We start from the raw sequence: 20,234 nt of genomic DNA on the forward strand, positions 1-20,234 counted from the left end.
ATCCACTCACCTCAGCCTCCCAAGGCACGGGATTACAGGCTGAGCCACCGAGCTTGGCTGTACAGGGGCTTTTTTAAAGTTAGAGTCTCACTCTGTTGCTCATGGGCACCCCAGCGTCGACCTGCTGGGCTCCAGGAATCCTTCCGTCTTAGCCTTCCAAGCAGCTGGAACTACAGGCGTGCTACCACACCCAGCTAATTTTTTACTTATTGTAGAGACGAGGTCTCGCCAAGTTGCCCAGGCAGGTCTCAAACTCGTGGGCTCAAACAATCCACTTGCCTAAGTCCCTCAAAGTGCTGGGATTACAGACTAAACCACTGATCCCGGGTTCATTTTTTTTTTTTAACCTAGTAGTTCTATTGCTGTAAGGGCAACAGAAGGTTCCAAGCAAGGAGTTGACATGATCTGACTTATGTGCCAAAATGGTCACTTTTCTGTGCTGAGATGGGACTGTGGTGGGACACAACGCAGCCCAGAGGACACCAGCTAGGAGACCACCACCCTCACCCAGGCCTGGGCCAGGCTGGTAGAGCGCAGGTGGTGAGGACAGGCCACACGGGGAAATACTTTCCAGCGAGGTTTTCGGGGCAAGTACTCCTTTCCTCCTTGAGCAATACCCGCCTCTGCAGAAAGTTCTTTCCTTTCTCTGAAGACGTGAGTGCTTGCGGTTTGACATAAGGCCGAGTGTATGGCCTGAACGTGTCTCGAGCCTCCAGCAATGTTTGCTATGTATTTGAACTTTTCACTACTTTAAAGAAAATGACTGTTTTTCAGTTTTAATTCACAGATTGTCATTCTTCAGCCATGGCAGCCCCAAACACAACATGACAACTCATCCATTCACTCAGGAAAGATGAGAAAAAGTGGACATATTTCATGTCATGCTTTGCGTCACTTCTGCTGGGACTCATAAATCCTCGTCTCTCTGCCTTGGTCATTTCAACTCGTACCTGACCCTTCCTTTAACTCATGATTTATTGCTGTAAGTTACTCCTTTTGCCAGATTTATAAACTTAACTGTTCTTTATATAATACCTACTTTGCCCACTAGGCAACAAGACAGTAAATTTATTGTCTATGAATCGCTACCCTGAAAAATTACATCAATACAAAGTGATTGCCTTTCAGCCTCTATAGCCAATAACTTTTTTTTGGAAAGGATGATATGAGGTCATAGGATGATATATATAATCAATGACCACAGGATGAAAAGGAGCGAGTTGACAGTCTCCACAACAGAGGCCAGGAAGGAAGCTGGCAGTCTTCACAGTCATGTACAAGCTGGCCTCCTGCTGCTTGCTCTTTATAGGGTTCCTGACTCCTCTCCTGTCTCTTCCTCTCATGGACTCCAGGGAACTGGCCCTTCAGCTCTCAGGTAAGGTGGTTTGTTTCCTTAGGTTAGTCCTGAGGAGTCTTCATCAGTCTTAAGTGCAATGCTAGAGACAAGAATGAGATCCTTGCTCAAGGGAGTCCTGTTATATCAATAGTTCCAGCTTTGCAAAGATCAGAGGGTCTTTACTGCACATCTCTGGTTTAGTAATGGACAGTTTTTTTTCTTTCTAAAATGTGAACGCTGAAGAGCAGAACTGCTTGTTTCTTGTAGTTCAAACTTTTGTTGTGGGTAATGTTTTCCCAATTAAAAAAAATACACTACATTTGAAGCATCATTACTTTTAGTTTGAATTTTAAATGAACTGGTTGCATGTTGAATTGGTTGTCCTACTTAATGATGTATTGATCTTACCTTATTAAGTTAAAAAGTAATCATCTGGCATGTATTATATGAAACAAAAATGTTTATTAAGAAATAAAGTGAGAATTGGAGCTAGGATGTCCTAGATTCTCAAGTATATTTATCTTTTCCTTTTGATTCATGATCATAAAGCTTAAGTCTAAGTTGAATTTTAAGGCTGTGTCAGCCAAGTGCATATGTATTTTGCTATGGCCACGTAATTTAAGAAATGAAAAGGTTGATGCTTGGGTAGCTCCATAGAAAGTTTAATTAGATTTAAACTTGTCTTTGGCTTTGGGCACTTTTTCAGACTTTTTTAAATGAAGAGAAAAAAAAAAACTCTCCTAAGTCATTGATTTTATAACTCCCAGTCTCTGAAATCTTATCCTGAGCAGCTTCCTGGAGGTTTGGTCCTCATGCCCTACCCACCAACTGCCGATGTCACTGGGCTCACGGGCTGTCATTTTAACGGGCAAAGATAGGCATTCACTTTGCTAAATCTCTGCTATTTAAAAAGCAACAGCGAAAATTACAGGGTGAAATCAAGAATATTCAGATATTATTGTCATCTTCCAACATTTACCTATGATTATTGCAATTAAAATAAATTTAGTCGAGATGAGTGTAGCATCTCACTCAAATTCTGAAGAGGCAGCTTACCTTAGAATTTGTGCCAGAATTTTTTTCTCATTTGTAAGGCTGCATGACCTAGGCATTTATATACGATCACATTTTATAGATGTTCATAACTGCTCTTCAGAAAGCCTGTGAATGTGCTCAGATATCCTCCAGTCAAGGTCGCAGCGGCTCGTAAGCCTGCAGCATTTCAGTCCCGGCCCCCACCGCTTCAGCCCTGACCTGCCGGGGCCTGTCCCACCGCCAGGTCTGCCCGGGCCACACCTCACATGCACTTGCCATGTGCCTCATGTGTCTTATGTGCCATCAGGCCACTACATCTCACACTGGGAATGCCACAGTTCAGTTCCTTACGGGTTACTTGGAAGCCGATTCATTTCTAAGTTTGGTAATACTTGCACCTAAATCTTGAAGGCTGCTGTAATAAGAGATGATGCCATCCCGTTTGTCTTATAAGAAGAGCAGAAACAATCTTCCCTTTATTTTTCTTCTCACTCCAGTATCCCCACCCAGATCTCTAAGAGCAAAAGGCAACAGGCAGCAGCAGATCAACAGAAATGGGGCCGAGTCAGGCTTTTTGACGCAAGATAGTGTCTAGAGAACTGGAGTCAGCCCTGCCCCAAGTCCCCAGCAGTCTGACTTGGCACACACCCAGCCTCCTGCCTGCTGGGCCGGGTGTGCAGACTGGCCCACGCGTCTCCTTTTCTGTGAGAAGCCGCCACCAACACATCACGAACTTGGCATCTGAATGTCTCAGGTCCTCATCTCCCTGTCCCTGGTACCTGATGGGCTGAATGACAAGTATCTGCTTTCACTCCACAGCCCCTGATGAGGACGCGAGGCTGGGGCTGGAGGAACTGGAAAGAACTTCCCTTCTGCAGACGCTGCGAGAGATGCTGGGTGCAGAGAGGGGCATCATTCTCGGGAGAGCAGGTAAAGAGACTCAGGTGCAGGCTGCTGAATCCACTGCTTCTCAATTCACTGCTTCTCAACTCTAGTCTATCTTCATCGACTAGACGAGGCAAAGCCCTATTTTGGAATACAAAGATGAGCTACACACATTAGTTACCCACCCTCTCCTTCTGGCCTCTGTGACCTGTCTTCTCGCCCAGCAACTCCTTACAAGCATCCCCACTCTACTTAGTACCTCAGCATTGCATCGTCCCTTATGGACTTTTATTTTGGTGGGGGCTGGTGGTAATGAGTCGTTTCCAATGACTGCAACTTAAAATCCTGATTTTCCACTTACTAAAATCTTAAACAAGTTACTTTCCTCTGTACCTCAGTTTCTTAATCAGTAGGAAGATAAAGGTGTCCACCTCACAGGGTTTTTTGTGAAGAGTCAATGAGTAAGTGCAATTTCGCGATGAGAGTCACACAGAAAGCAGTCAATACATGGTGGCTCACTCCCCATGACTATGTTCCTCCATGTGTGGACACCAACACGCAGGGTGTCCTGGAACATGGAACCTCTTAACAGGCATTGTTTAGTAGACAGGAGTTCACTTGTTATAAGGTTTTTGATAAACTACTGACCTGCCAAGTTATCAAGCACTATGCAGCGATTCTGTGAAAGTTGTGATAAGAACCAGAGAAGACTGTCTGCATTCAAGTAAATATTGCAGCAGTGTGAAAAAGACCAGAAGCTAGACGTAATTTAATAATATGCTATTTTGTATGACTTAACACAGGCACACAATAGAAATGTCTGATGAATTGGTTTCAAAATTGTTTTTCAGATCCTAGTGCCAACATTTTTAACCCAAGAAGAAATGTGAGAAAGGTAAGTGACTCTATTTATGGGAGTTAGGTTTAAAAAGATGAACATCCTATACTGATTTTATATAAGCCTAAATTTACGTGTTCTTGGTGGAAACCACATCTTAAAACACCTGGCCAGTGTTATTTCAAAGCATTCATTTTTCCAAATAAGCTATCTGAATGCAACAATAACTTATTCAGTGCGTTTCGGGTAAATTATAAGTTGTAAGAGAATAAAAAAAGATCAGTTTCCTGCCCTCAAGTTTGTCAGCCACTTGTGCTGTCTCATGTCTTAACATGCAGCTCAGGGACCAGGAACACTGGAGTCATTTGGAGCCTTGTGGGAAATGCACCATCTCAGATCCCACCTAGGACCCACTGAATCCAGTCTGCCGCTTAACAAGATCTGCAGGTGATTCCCATGCACACTCAAGTGTGAAAAGCATGGCAACATAATATCTACCTAGAGAATGACATGCTTAAAACATCAAGATGAAGTATGTAGGCAGCAGAATTTCTATAAGATTATTTTGGAGCCTGGCTCGGTGGCTCAGCCTGTAATCCAGCGCTTTGGGAGGCTGAGGTGCGTGGATTGCCTGAGCCTGTAGGTTCGAGACCAGACTGGGCAACTTGGCGAGACCTCATCTCTACAATAAATCAAAAAATTAGCCAGGCGTGGTACCGCACGCCTGTAGTTCCAGCTACTTGGAAGGCTGGGGCAGAAAGAACACTGGAGCCCAGCAGGTTGAGGCTACGGTGGCCGAGAGCGGCCACTGCACTCCAGTCTGGGTGACAGTGAGACTCCAACTCAAAAAAAAAAAGATTATTTTGGGTTTAATAGAAAAGATTGTGATATGGAATAATCAATGACAAAATCAAATAGTTAGAAATGGTATACAATTAACATAGGACCTTAAATGTTAAAAGAAAAATCCGTATTTCATCATCAACAACTCCTAGAAAACTTTCCTGCAAGGTCTTCTGGGCATACCTTTCTTTGTCCTGAGTACTCTGTATACATGAGCACCTGAAGGCCTCCCAGAAAATCATAAAATAAACCTATGTAAATTTAGCCAAACATTTCCCATTTTGACCAGAGACACCCTTTTTTTGGGTTACTGCCTATTCCCATCCTAGCAAAAAAGACACTCTGGAGACACTGAATCCCAGAAACAGCATCTGCCAGCTGAGGCCCTGAGTGGGGACAGACTACCTAGCAGGGGACAACGGCTTCTGTGTGTGGCTAATTAAAACTTGTCATTCAGATATTCACGGTCTTCTGAAGGATCATTTATGACTCTAAAATTGTAAAGGTGATGAGTAGGATATGCTCATGAAATTTTAGAAAAACAAAGGGTCAACCTTTAAAGATGTTAATTTCAAGACAAATAAAAGATTCATGTTGCACAGAAGACAGCAAAGTACAGAACGGGTACTGCTATGATTTTAACAGAAACAGGTCAATGAGGGTTTAGGGAAATTCACGGCAGTAGCAGGGCTAACGAAGCTGGATGGACACTTGCCGGTCAGCACAGAAAGCGACCTGACCCTGGAGCACTCTGGTTATAGCTTATAGCCCAGAGGACAATGGAGCAGACACTTTTTATAGGTCCTGTCTTAACATTCCTTTTACTTGTAGGACTCTTAATTCATTGATTTCATATCTGTCTTTTTTTGTTGTTTGGATTGTTTTAGTTTCAGGCTCTCTCTGGACAAGATCCTAGCATTTTACTGAGTCACCTTTTGACCGGAACCAGGAAACAATACAAGAAACGTGGGACTCCCTCTGAATGCTTCTGGAAATATTGTGTCTGAAGTGGAATGAATGTCTATTAGTCAACTCAGAAACACCCATTTTGAAAAATTAAAATGTTTGTTTTAAAAACAGTATTAAAAAAAAAAAAACTAGGTTGATTATACCCTGTTCATTATTATTTGGAAAATAAATCCTCTATGTTTTTTGCAGATATCACAAGTTTGTTATTTTCCCTACAAACATATCATAAAAATCTACCCTTTTTCTTTTTTTAAAATATTCAAAAATTTTTTTACCCCCGCTTTTCTTTCCTTCAATTTATCCTGCCAGGATTCTTTGAAAATTTTGAAGTAAAACTAACAAACAGAACCAAGCAGAAACAGAACAAAAAGTCAAAAAAGTTAGCTAAAATCATTAAACTGCACATCATTTTAAAAAACCGTATTATCATAGCTATGCTATCCTCTCAACACTTAAAAAAACGCAACTTAAGTTGGTAACAAAAACAAAACAGTATCTCAGCTTAGAAAACTCTCTAAGTGAAGGATGTGATGTCTGTCCAAAGATGAAGTGTGGGGAACAGTCTGAATCCTCCCTAGTTTCTGCTGGGGGAAATTCACGTGCTTCAATTCTTTCTCAGCTGACCGAAGTATTGAACTTGAAAACTTCAATCTTTTCATGCTGATCTGTTTCTGTGAATTCAAGGATCACATTCATTACACTGGGAGAAACACCCACATTTCTTAGAGAATGCTGAGGCAAGAATAAGGATTGTGGCATAGCCTGGTTTATTGATTTTTAAAACCACGTGTGTGTGTAAATAGTAACTTATATTCTGTTTCTACATCTACACGATGTAGTTTATGTACGTATAGAACACAGTGTGAACTCCTAAGAGCTTCGTGTGGTTTCTCCGCAGACCCACACTCGTGGGAGTGCTACTGTTTAGGAGAACCCTGGGAACACCTGGGGAAACGAGATATGCACCCACCACACAGCAACATACAACTTGTACTGGTCTTGTAACAAACACCACAGATCTCTTACAGAGTTCAGGTTTGAAACAGCTTACCTTACCCAAGACATCAACAATCTGTAGGGAAAGATGTTTTGAACCTGAAGAATGGAGGCAGAGTCTCATAAACATGTTGACATTAAGCTGAGTGATGATAACACTGTGGTGTGTCTCTCAGTGTTGAAGTTAAACCAATACCAGTTCTCTGAAACAGAACTTTGGCACCATAGAACTATTTTATGTGTATAACGCCAGAAAGAGCCTCAAAGTAGAATTCCACTGTAGTATCATTCTAAAATCCCCACTTGCTTCAGCGATATTAAGCAATCATTCTTACAGAGGGCGGAAAATCCTCCACACATACCACCTGTAAAACTTAGCCCAGGTTATTTGAGTCCCTCTGCCTCAGCTTCCCTCCCTGTAAAGAGGGCAGTGACAACGCTTAATTCACAGGGCAGGTGTGAGGGTTAAATGAGCTAATTCTTGTAAAGCACTCAATCTGTACTTGCCACAGTATCCACTCAATCAATACTCAGCTGTTTTTCTTCTTGCTATTGTTACTACTGTTTTTGTTACAGAAAGGTACAAATGTTCTAAAAAAAAAAAAAAAAAAAGTCCTGCTGGCTTCAGGACCTTGCTCCATACTTTAATTTCTAGATTTTGCTACCAGTTACCCAACCAGACTTTGGGAAACAGTTTTCACCCCGCACAACCTGTAAGAGTAATTCTGATAACTGAATTTTATACATTTGGCACTAAAATGGTTAAGTACTAAACATATATACATATATTCAGGACCCAATAAATGCTTCACAGTGCTGAAGTGAGGATTAAGTAAACAAGTGAGCTTGAAAATGCCTGTATCTTCATCTTCTGCAGCAGGAGCTTAGACCCATCTGGCGAGGCAAACACAAAGTGTGGCTGAGAAAGGCAAGGTTAGCCTCCTATGGTGACCCTCCAACAGATCACAAAAATAGTTTAAAATGAGTTAAGATACACGTCATATTCAGAGTAAAGATTTGTTGGCACAGTAAAAGACAACTTCTCAAGTTTTACATGTACACAGTTTATTTATTGTTTTTACTTAAAAAAGATACCCTATTTAAAGATTAGTGATTAAAAACAAGTAAATTCATAGAGTTAATTATAAATTCAGTTGAAACAAAATTTCAATTTGAATTAAATTTATCTTGTGAATTTTAATGAGATTTCACTTAACTGCAAAACTATTATATTCATGTAGCATCCCGTTTTTCATAAATTTTGACCTTTGACCCAAGAAAATATCACTTCTTGAGTAATGCTTATATAAACATTGACGCCTATAATATACATTTTTATTACTACTTATTATAGTCGTTAATACAAAAAGTTAATACACTTGAGCGACATGGTTTAAACTGGGTGAAGCCCCCTTGGGGGGCGGTGGTCACCTGCTGAACCCCACGGCTCCCATTCAGCAGCAGGAGTCATCTCTGATGCACTAACTCATCTAGTTACCAGAAGACGGGAGTCTACAAGAGGCTTTACAGACCTGTCTAGGATAAGCACCAGCTTCAGATCAACCCTGGTATAATGCGAACTCTGCCAAATGTGTGCTAAGGCAAATAAGCAACTCCGGATAACATCCAGAAACAATGGACAAGAAAGGCTTGTGTTACTAAAGAACATAAGGCTTCCAATACACACACACCATTGCAGAGTGACCCTGATGGCTACATATATCATTTCTAAGTACAAAAATTTCATCACCACAGAGGGTCTCTGATGAACAATATACCGATTTTTAAAAAAAATCTGATTTTCACCGAGAGTGAAAATACCACACAACTTGACCCACACATATACTAAGGCTTCAGAACTCACTTAACTATCAAGTTAAAGTAGAATATGAGGGTTCTCTATTTACAAAACAGGCATATTTGCATGGAACTCCTAATATTAGAAATTCCCGAGAACCGTTGAAGGCAGCATATGAAAACGGTTCTGACACCTGAAGGGAGAATTACCATCCAGAAAGCCATTATTTTGAAAGGAGACCTCAGCTACTGGGATTGGAGAATCAGGGCCCAACAATCATCAAGATAAAAAGGTTGATTCTCTTAATCATTATCAGGATCCTTTTATAACAAGCTATAAAACTTCAAAGAAGAAAGAAGAATTTTGCCTAAAACTAAGCAAAAAACAAAAATAAGTTAGTTTGTTGCAAGTTATATACAGACAAAAGGTTACTGTAACCATCATTTTCTTCTATTTCTTTTTTCATTCCAAGTTTGAGAACTGGCCAATTTCTCTAAAGAACACCAGAGAGTGAGCTGACTTACCAAGTGAAACAATCACACTCACTTCTCAGAAGACATGACTATGAACGGCAGGGACAGCACTGGCTTCTGGAGACTCTGTGGCCCAAAGGCATGGGCTGCCCAGACAAGGGCTTAAACTCTGGCCTGTTTTCTCCCTGTGCTGTTCCTGCAACACTTACCCTGCTCAAGAGCAAACAGAAGCAGGGCCAATCTAGTAGGGATGGAGAGACCTCTTCTGTGTAAATTGATTGGTAAGGAAAAGTTAACTGTTATAGTTTTGTGGGTTGAGTAAGAAGCTCTTTTGTTTTCATATTATACATGCAAATACAAATTTAAACTTCTTCAAAGAATAAGCCCATCATAAACTGATCAACTTTTAAGACAAGACTTTCAGAATTTCAGTGGAAGATGGAAATCAAAAGGAAAGGCATCTATAAGAATGAAGGTCAAAATTCAACCCCCAAAACTAGGTATTTCTAGATATGCTAATAAACAATATGTTTTAATGTCATGACAAAATTGAAATGTTTTACCTTAATTATGGAAGAGAAGCACCAAGCTGTACAAAGCTTACATGAATGTATTAAATGTATGCAAATCATTATGAAAAGTACATAATCTGTAGGTGGGATTTTTTCCAAGTACTCTAATAGGAAAAGCTCTTTATGTAGCAATAGAACAACATAAATGAGACTAAAGTTTGGGGTCCTTTCTAGCTATACTTCTAATTATAATTCATTTTGGGTGACAACTGAAATAAAATTCTGCTGTACCTCTTTAGAGGCCATCCAATCTCTTTAGAAGGCAGCTAAACTAAACAAAGAGCCTAACTGATAGTTTTAATACACCATAAAACAGAAAAATATTTCTGTTTCAGAAATATTATGTTTATCAAAAAAATCAAGAAGGGAAACTGTAACATTCAATAATAATTTCATGTTCATTTAAGAGTCTGGGTTTCAAAGAGATAAACTTAAAGGTCTATTTGTCTAACATGTCTTTGGAAGGGTGTGAAGGAACATCTCCATCGTCACTCAACTGCCATCCTCCGCTGGATCATGACCACAGAACTCTGTAGCAGGATCAACTGAATCTTTGCTTTTGCAAGTGATGCAGCCCTCCAAAAAAAGAAAAAGAGCAGGTGGGTTATTTGATGTTAATCTGAAAAGTTTAAAAATAAGTAAAAGACTAGCCAAGCAACACATTTCTAACTCCCCAACTTATTCATGTCTGAAAATGTCCTTTACAGTTCATTCTTTATTATTAGAAGGTAAATGGCAGAAATTATTTAAATATGATCATTTGCTGCATAACATTTCAATGACATACCACAGATATGACTGTAGTCTCATAAGATTACAATAGCGTATGTCTGCTATATTTTTTCCATATTCAGATATGTTTAGATACACAGACACTGATCACTGTGTTATAGTTGCCTACAGTACTCAGCACAGTCAGTGGCGTACAGGTTTGAAGCCTAGGAGCAAAAGGCTATCCCGCAGAGCCTAGGTGTGTCCTTGGCTGTATCACCTGCGTTTGCTAGACTCTATGATGTTCCCATGACAAAATCGCCTAACAATGCATTTTTCAGAATGTATTTCTGTTGTTAAGTGGTGTATGAATGTATTTTTGTCTAAATTGCTTTGGGGCTCACTCTTCATATGCTTTTCTATTAAAAACCCAGAGGATAGGCTTAAAATGGCTGACATGAGGCAATCAGAGTGAATTTCTCCCACAGAGTAAACCAAGATAGAGTTTCCTCAGCATCCAGAGAGGAATGGGACCAGCCGCATGCTCCGTGACTCTCCAAAGGAGTGCTGGTAACCATTTAGTGCAAAGAAGAAGAAAAAAATCCATTGACCTGACTCTCGCGTGCACCACCACAGCCCACCAGAGCCTCCAGATGCAGTGGAGAAGGCGAGGGCAGTTCGGGAGTTCTGTGCGCCTGCTGCGAACTTGCATGGTCCCTGAGCCTTGTGGGACCCCAGTCCCTCATGGGAAACTGCCTTCCCCACAGCTGTGCTCTGCCCAAAGTGCTCTGCCGTGCAGGAAAAAGAAAGCCTTGAGCAGTGCCAGCCATCATTTCCGGAACTCAAGCCTTGCAGGGTGGAGCTAGCTGGAATCCAGCTGGTTTGGGAGGGAACGCCCCTTCACTGTGCCCGCCCAGGACAACAGCGCCCCCCACTGGCCTGGGGTTTTCTCCTAATCCCCTCGGGCAGTCAAGAGTGCACACTCGTGGGGTTCTTCAGCTCCTTTCCTCTGCACTCCCCTCGAAGGCTCAAAACACGCAGAGAGCTGGGAAATCCTGACCCCGCCCTTGGCCCAGGTGAGTTGGGCACTTCCTTGGAGCGACACTCGCCAAGAAGCCCCACAGCCGCCATCACAGCCAGCTTTCTCCCACAAGCGCCACCTCCTGGCCGGAGGTCGACAGTACAGCCCGCCACACCGATGGAGCGCTTCAGCTTTGGGGAAGCTCTGGCCCCAAACACCAGCTAACAACACTTTCCAAGTCACTCCAGCCACTCAGGACTCTGTGAACCAGCGCAGGTATACAGCATAGGACCATCACAGAAACTCACCACACTGAGGCTATATACAAACCTACACCAGTCCCATGCCAACCTCAAATAAGAAATATAGTCTGCCCAAATGAGAAGAATAATTCTGAAAATATGAAAAAAATCAGAGTTCTTCAACACCCCCAAAAGACCACACCAACTCTTCAGCAATGAACCCTAACCAAAATGAAATGTTTGAATTTCCAGACATAAAATCAAAAGGTTGATTATAAAATAGATCAATGAACTTCAAAAGAAAACTGAAAACCAACACAAAGAAATTAAAAAACAACTATTTAGAACATGAATGAAAAATTCTCCAAGGAGATAGATGCCTTTAAAAAAAATAGATGAAATTCTGGAAATGAAAGAAGCATTTAGATAAGTACAAAGCACAGAAGAAAGTTTTAACAGTAGACTACAACAAGCAGAAAAAAGAATCTCAGAACTTGAAGACAAAGCCTTTGAATTAACTCAATCAGACAACAATAAAGAAGAAAGAAGAGAACGGAACAAAGTCTCCAAGAAATGTGGGATTATGTAAAATGCCCAAACCTGAGAATCATAGGTGTTCCTGAGGAAGAAGAGAAAGCAACAGGTTTAAAAAACTTATTTGAGGGAATATTAAAGGAATTTTCTGGCCTTGCCAGAGACTTAAACAGCCAGATACAAGAAGCCCAAAGAACCCCCAGAAGATTCACTGCAAAAAGGTCATCCCCAAGGCACATAAAAGGTTACGCAAAGTTAACGTGAAGGAAATAATTTTAAGAGAAGTGAGACAAAAGCATCAAATAACTTACAAAGGTAAACCTATCAGACTGACAGCAGACTTCTCAGAAGGGAGTGGGGTCCCATCTTCAATCTTCTCAAACAGAATAGCAGTCAGTCAAGAATTTTGTATTCTGCAAAACTAAGTTTCATAAATAGAGGTTAAATGAAGTCCCTTCACAAACACAAATACTGAAGGAATGTGTCACCACTAGACTGGTTCTACAAGAAATACTCAAAGGAGTTCTAAATATTGAAATAAATGGTCAAAATACACCAGTAGAAGAAGGCTGGAAATCATAAAGTTCACAGGCCTCATGGAACATCAATACAATAGAGAAAATAAATATATAAAGCAGGTCAGGTATGGTAGCTCACACCTATAATCCCAGCACTTTGGGAGGCTGAGGTGAGAGGATTGCCTGAGCCCATGAGTTCAAGACCAGCCTAGGCAACTTGATGAGACCTCATCTCTACAATAAATCAAAAAATTAGCCAGGTGTGGTGGTGTGTGCTTGTAGTTCCAGCTACTTAGAAGGCTGAGTTGGAAGGATCACCTGAGCCCAGCAGGTCGAGTCTACAGTGGTCGTGAGTGTGCCACTGCACTCCAGCCTGGGTAACAGAGTAAGAGTCCAACAATCAAACAATCAATCAAGCAATCAGTATGATGAATGGAATAGTACCTTATATATCACTATTAACTCTGAACGTAAATGGTCTCAATGCCCCACTAAAAAGATACAGACAGGCAGAATGGGTAAAAAAAAAAAAAAACAAACCCAAATATCTGCTACCTTCAAGAGACCCATGTAAACCCTACAAGAACTCCTACACTCAGTGGCGGGGGAGGGGGGGGGATATTCCATGCAAATGTAAATCAAAATAGCAAGAGTAGCCATTCTTAGATAAAACACATTTCAAACTAAAAACAGTTTAAAAAAAAGACAAAGATGGGTATATATAATGAAAAAAGAATTAATCTAATGAGAAGACATAACAGATTTAAACATATGTGCACCTAATGCCAAAGGCTGCAGCTTAATAAAACAAATTCTACTAGACCTAAAAAAAAGAAATAGACAGCAATACAATAGTGGGAGACTTCAACACTCCACTGATAGCAATAGACAGATCATCAAGGCAGAAAATCAACAAACAAACATCGGTGTTAAACTGGACTCCAGAGAAAATGGAACTAAAAGATACCTAAAGAACATTCTACCCCAAAACTGCAGAATATACATTTTTTTCTCATCAGCACACGGAACATTCTCCAAGACAGACCATATGATATGCCATAAATCAAGTCTCCATAAGTTTTAAAAAACTGAAATTATATCAAGCACCTTCTCAGAATACAGTGGACTAAAACTGGAAATTAACTCTAAGAAGAACTCAGAAAACCAAACAGAAACATGGAAGCTAAACAATTTACTCCTGAATGATCCTTGGGTCAACAAAGAAATCAAAATAGAAATTTTCAAATTCCTTGAAACAAATGACAACAATGAAACAAGTTATCAAAACCTCTGGGACACAACCAAAGCTGTGTTCAAAGGAAATTTATAGCACATAAGGCCTATATTCATAAAACTGAAAGACCACACATATCAACAACCTAACATCACACTTCAAAGACTAGAATAACATGAACAGACCAAACTCAAAGCTAGCAGAGGAAAAGAAACAATGAAGATCAGAGCAGAACTAAATGAAACTGAAACAACAAATATAAAGGATCAATTAAACAAAAAGCTGGTTCATTGAAAAGTTAAAAAAAAATTGACAACTAAGAAAGAGACATGGCCCGGTGGCTCAGCCTGTAATCCCGCTCTTTGGGAGGCTGAGGCGAGTGGATTGCCTAAGCCTGCGGGTTCGAGGCCAGCCTAGGCAACTTGGTGAGACCTTGTCTCTGCAATAAATCAAAAATTAGCTGGGCACGGTAGCATGTGCCTATAGCTCTGGCTACTTGGAGGGCTGAGGTGGAAGGATTACCAGAGCCCAGCAGGTAGAGGCTGTGGTGGCCGTGAGCATGCCACTGCACTCCAGCCTGGGTGACAGAGTGAAACTCCAACTCAAAAAAAAAAAAAAAAAAAAAAAAAAAAGACTCAACTTAGCTCAATCAGAAAAGAAAATGGACACATTACAACCAATATGACAAAAATTCAAAAGATAATCCAAGACTATTGTGAACACCTCTATGCAAACAAACTAGATAACCTAGAGGACATGGATACATTCTTGGAGACACAACATCCCAGCCTTGAATCAGGAAAAAAACAGAAACCTTGAACAGACCAATCATGAGTAGCAAGATTGAAATAGCAATTAGAAGTCTCCCAACAAAAAAGAGTTCCAGGATCCGATGGACTAACAGCTGAATTCTACCAAACCTCCAAGGAAGAACTGGTACCAATTTTACTGAAGTTATTCCACAAGACTGAAGAGGAAGGCATCCTCCAACTCATTGAACAAGCCAGTATCACTGATACCATTGCCAGGATAAGACACAACAACAAAAAAACTACAGACTACTATCCCATAGGAACATAAATGTAAAAATCTTCAACAAAATATTAGCAACCTGAATTCAACAGCACATAAAAAAATATACACCATGACCAAGTAAGTGGGTTTTATCCCAGGAATGTAAGGGGGTCCCTACACATGCAAGTCAATAAATGTGATTCATGACATAAACAGAATTAAAAACAAAAATCTTATGATAATTTCAAAAGAGACAGAAAAAGCACTTGATAAAAACCAGCATCCCTTCGTGATAAAAACCCTCAGCAAAATAGGCAGAGTGAACACTCCTCAAAATAATAAAAGCCATATATGACAAACCCACAGCCAATGTCATCCTGACTGGAGAAAAGTTGAACGCATTCCCCTTGGAACTGGAACAAGGCTATTCAACATAGTACTGGAAGTCTGAATCAGAGCAATCAGGCAAGAAGAAGAAATAAAGGGTATCCAAATTGGAAAAGAAGAAATCAAACTAACTGTATGCTGATGATATGATCTTAAACCTAGAGAATCCTAAAGATTTCTCCAAAAGACTCCTGGACTTAATAAATGAATTTGGTAAAGTTTAGGATACAAAATCAACAACACAAATCAGTAGCACTGCTATACACCAATAGCGACCAGCTGAGAATCAAATCAGTAAATCAATTTCATTGACAACAACAGCCAAAAAGCTATAATACCTAGGAATATATTTAACCAAGGAGGAGAAAGATCTCTAAAGGAGAACTATAAAACTCTGATGAAATAAATCGTAGAGGACACAAACAAATGGAGAAACATCCTGTGTTCATGGATCAGAAGAATCAACATAGTTAAAATGACCATATTACCCAAAGTAATCTACAGATTCAATGCAACCCTATCAAACTACCAATGTCATTTTTCACAGAATGAGAAAAAGCAATCCTAAAATTTACATAGAGCCCCAAAAAGAACCAGGATAGCCAAACAATCTTAAGCAAAAATAACAAAACTGGAGGCATCACATTACCTGACTTCAAACTATACCACAAGCCTATAGTAACCCAAACAGCATGGTACTGGTATGAGGGCAGACACATGGACCAATGGAAAGGTACAGAGAATCCAGAAACAAACCCAAATATCTACAACCAACTGATCTTTGACAAAGCAGACAAAAACATACACTAGAAAAAGGACATCTGATTCAATAAATGGTGCTAGGAAAATTGGATAGCTACATGCAGAAAAAATGAAACTTGATCCCTATCTCTTCCCATATGCAAAAACTAACTCAAGATAGATTAAAGATTTAAACATCAGACCTGAAACCATAAACGTCCTAAAAGAAAGCCTAGGAAAAACTCTTATGGACAAAGGACTAAGCAAAGAATTTATGGCTAAAATCCCGAAAGCAAATGCAACAAAAACAAAAACAAACAAGTGGGATTTAAACTAAAAACTTTCTGCACAGCAAAAGAAATAATCAACAGAGCAAACAGGCAACCTACAGAATGGGAGAAGATATTTGCAAACTATACCTCTGACAAAGGACTAATATCCAGAATCCACAAAGAACTCAAACACATTAGCAAGAAAAAAAGCAAATAATTCCACTAAAAAGGGAGCAAACAACATGAACAGACATCTCTCAAAAGAAGATACACAAATGGCCAGCAAGCGTATGAGAAAATACTCAACAGCACTCATCATCAGGGAAATGCAAATTAAAACCACACTGAGATACCACCTGACACCAATCAGAAGGGCCACTGTTAAAACAAAAAACAAAAAACAATAGATGCTGTTGCAGATGCAGAGAAAAGGGAACACTTATACACTGTTGGTGGGAGTGTAATTTGTACAACCTCTGTGGAAAGCAGTGAGGAGATTCCTCGGAGAACTGAATGTAGAACTTTTTTTCTGCCATTTGATCCAGCAATCCCACTAGGTATCTACCCTAAGGAACAGAGGTTGTTAGATCAAAAAGACACCTGCAGTCGCATGTTCATCACAGCACAATTCACAATTGCAAAGAGGTGGAATCAACCTAAATGCCCACCAACCCATCCATGGATAATGAAAATGTGTGACATACACACCATGGAATACTAGGCAGCCATCAAAAAGAATGAAATAATGTCTTTTGCAGCAACTTGGATGGAATCAGAGCAAACTCAGGAACAAAAAGCCAAACACCACATGTTTTCACTCACAGGTGAAGCTAAGCTAAGGATGTACAAAGACATAGGGAGTGGTACAACGGACACTGGAGGCTCAGAAAGGGACGGATGGAAGCAATGGAGGGACAAAAAAGAATCACCTAAGTGTACAGCATGCACAGGTGGGGGTGGTGGGTGCTATTAAAGCCAGGCCAAAGACTCTTTGTATCCCCAAAGCTACTGAAATTTAAAAAAATCAAACAAACCAAAACAACGACATTTAAAAAAACAAAGAAACTAACCAGTCCAGCTCTTGCTTTCTGGCAAGACCCTGTCTAATCATTTTTAAATGGCAGACACTCATGTTTTTCTTTGAAAATAGGGTTGGGAAGAGGATTCTGAGAAGACGACAGAATAGGAAGACTAGGAATTGGGCCTCCCACCTAGACAACAACTGTGTTGACAAAAATCAGTCTGCTGTAACTCTCTGAACTCCGGACCCTATGTGGAGGCCTCTGAATTTCAGGGGAAGGCTCAGATGGGAAGGCTGATCCGGTTCATTTCAGCCTGAGGGCAAGCATGTGTTCCTAGAGCAGCTTGCATGTAGCTTCTGGGAGTCCGGGTGGGCAATAAGGACCTTGTCTCCCCAAAACTGTGCTGGCTGCTTCTGATCTTACGTAGCGTAGACATACAGGAGAGCAGCCTCTGTGGCACCACTCCCTGCATGGTTGCAAGCTTTTTTCTTTCCAGCTAAAACAACTTCCAAGGGATTTAAAGAGCCACCACTGCACCCCACTCCATTTTACTGAACTCTTTTTTCCCGTTGTGAGCCAGACATCTAAAATCTAGGGCATTCAAAAGCAACCACAAATATGGGGGAATTTAGAAAGTCATCATGCCATGCCCAGGGAAAGAGGCAGACTTTAAAAGACCCAAGAAGACCTTAAGTTCATACCTCCTGCTAATCTCCAGGAAAGACACAGTCTACAACAATCAAAACACAAAAACAGGAACACCAATCAACAAGCCCTGGGAAAGGAGGAGAATCTGATTTCCAGCGTTACTACATTATTAGATTCATATGCCCAGCTATCAACAGCAACAACAAAAATCACAAGGCATACAAAGAAATAGGAAAGAACAGCCCAAAGTAAATCAACAAAAACAGTCCTAGAAGACAGACTTGCCAGAGACTTTACAACAACTGTCTTAAAGATGATCAAAAAACCAAAGGAAGATATGGAGAAAAAATCAAGAAAACAATGTATAGATGGAAAGACCAATAAAAAGATAAGAAACCTAAAAAGAAACTGAAAATAAATTCTGTAACAAAAAGTACAAAACTGAAATTAAAAATTCACTAAAGGGATTCAAAGGCAGATTTGAGCAGAAGAAAGAGTCTGTGAATAAAGATAGGGCAACTGAGACAGTCAAGCCTGAGGAATACAAAGAAAAAGACTGAAGTAAAGTGAACAGAGCTCAGGAGACACATGGGACACCATCAAGTGGACCAACATAAGCATCATGGGAGTTCCAGAGGGAGGAGAAAAACAGAAAGAGGCAGAGAGTTTAGTCAAATAAATAATGGCTGAAAATTCCCCAAATTCGATGAAAGACACAAATATAAACCTCCAAGAAGCTCAATGAACACAGTTAGGATGGATTCAGAGATCCACACTGAGACACATTGTAATTAGTAAAGTCAAAAACTGCAAAAGCATCAAGAGAGAAGCAACTCATCACATGCTAGGAATTCTCAGTAAGGTTATCAACAGATATCAGAAACTTCGGAGGCCAGAAGGCAGTGAGCTGCTCCTATTCCCCGAATGGATTTTAAAAAGCACTATCCAAGGCCAGGCACAGTGGCTCATGTCTATAATCCCAGCACTCTGTGAGGCTGAGGTGGGTGGACTGCTTAAGCCCAGGAGTTCAAGACTAGCCTGGGGAACATAGCAAAATCTTGTCTCTAAAAAAAAAAATAAATTAGGTGGGTGAGGTGGTGTGTGCCTATAGTCCCAGCTAATCATGATGCTGAGGTAGAAGGAACCAGGAGGTCAAGGCTGCTGTGAGCCATGATCCACTGCACTCCAGCCTGGGTGACAGTGTGAGACCCCAACCCAATAAAGAAAAATATAAATAAAAATAAAAAGCACTATCCAGATTTATGCTGTCTACAAGGGACTCACATTAGATCTAGACACACAAAGATTGCAAGTGGAAGAATGGAAAAGGATAATATATGCAAACAGTAACCAAATAACAATAATAAATAACCTGGTCACAAAAAGGCAAACAGTGCCTGGTTCCACTCCCATGGGGTACACAGAGCAGTCAAATTCAGAGACAAAAAGTAGAATGGTGACTGCAAGGGTTGAGGGAAGAGAAGTGGGAAGTTACTGTTTAATGGGCAGAAAGTTTCAGTTTTGCAAAATTAAGAGTCCTGGAGATGGATGTGGTAATGGCTGTACACTGTGAATGTACTTAATACCACTGAACTGTACACTTAAAAATAATTAAGAAGCTAAATTCTATGTTATATGCACTATTCTACAATAAAAACATTATTTGGTTTTAAAAGGGAGGGTAGGGAAGGATTTCAATGATTTGTTTATATCACAAGCCTTAATATCTTACTTTTTTGGATTCTTAACTGTATACTCTTGTTATAATCTTTAACTTGACTCTTACTCTCCCACATCTTGATACTTGTGGGAATAAAAATCTCATTACTAGTGCAACCGTCACTAAACTACAGCTGCCACTATCACCATTGGCTGGGGCCACTGGCTAAACCAACGCTTTACTATTCCGGCTATTCACAGATGAGCTCATTGGGAAGATCTAACAACAAAAGATCACTTGGGTCCCCTAAAGTTCCTTCCTGGTGTGAGCATTACCTATGGTGTAAATCTTACACCTTGAATTTTAACTCTTTAAACATGCAGGCATATTTGACATGCATGTATCTCTTGTACCTCTCCTTCCCAGTCAATCACACATCAAAGCAAGTGTCTTTAGGCTTTGATGCCTTATACATTTCAACTGGT

General features: G+C 40.3%; 2 protein-coding genes across 2 annotated transcripts in view; one reads left to right on the forward strand and one right to left on the reverse strand.

Moving 5' to 3' along the window:
• The first annotated feature begins 1,272 nt into the window (after positions 1-1,272).
• UTS2 (urotensin 2) lies at positions 1,273-5,944 on the forward strand. The gene is made up of 4 exons (XM_008064403.2): positions 1,273-1,375; positions 3,191-3,301; positions 4,108-4,151; positions 5,825-5,944. Exons 1-4 carry the CDS (start codon positions 1,273-1,275, stop codon positions 5,942-5,944), a joined length of 378 nt encoding a protein of 125 aa, XP_008062594.1.
• Positions 5,945-9,778: 3,834 nt separating this feature from the next.
• PER3 (period circadian clock 3) overlaps positions 9,779-20,234 on the reverse strand; it is a 62,400-nt gene continuing 51,944 nt past the window's right edge. Inside the window, exon 23 of the mRNA XM_021715721.1 lies at positions 9,779-10,321. Within this exon, the coding sequence (XP_021571396.1) occupies positions 10,238-10,321 (84 nt within the window). The 3' untranslated portion in view covers positions 9,779-10,237. The remainder of the gene's footprint in view (positions 10,322-20,234) is intronic.

This window comes from Carlito syrichta, unplaced genomic scaffold (assembly GCF_000164805.1).
Source record: "Carlito syrichta isolate Samal-C Ts95f unplaced genomic scaffold, Tarsius_syrichta-2.0.1 Scaffold307329, whole genome shotgun sequence".
Classification (NCBI taxonomy): Eukaryota; Metazoa; Chordata; class Mammalia; order Primates; family Tarsiidae; genus Carlito; species Carlito syrichta.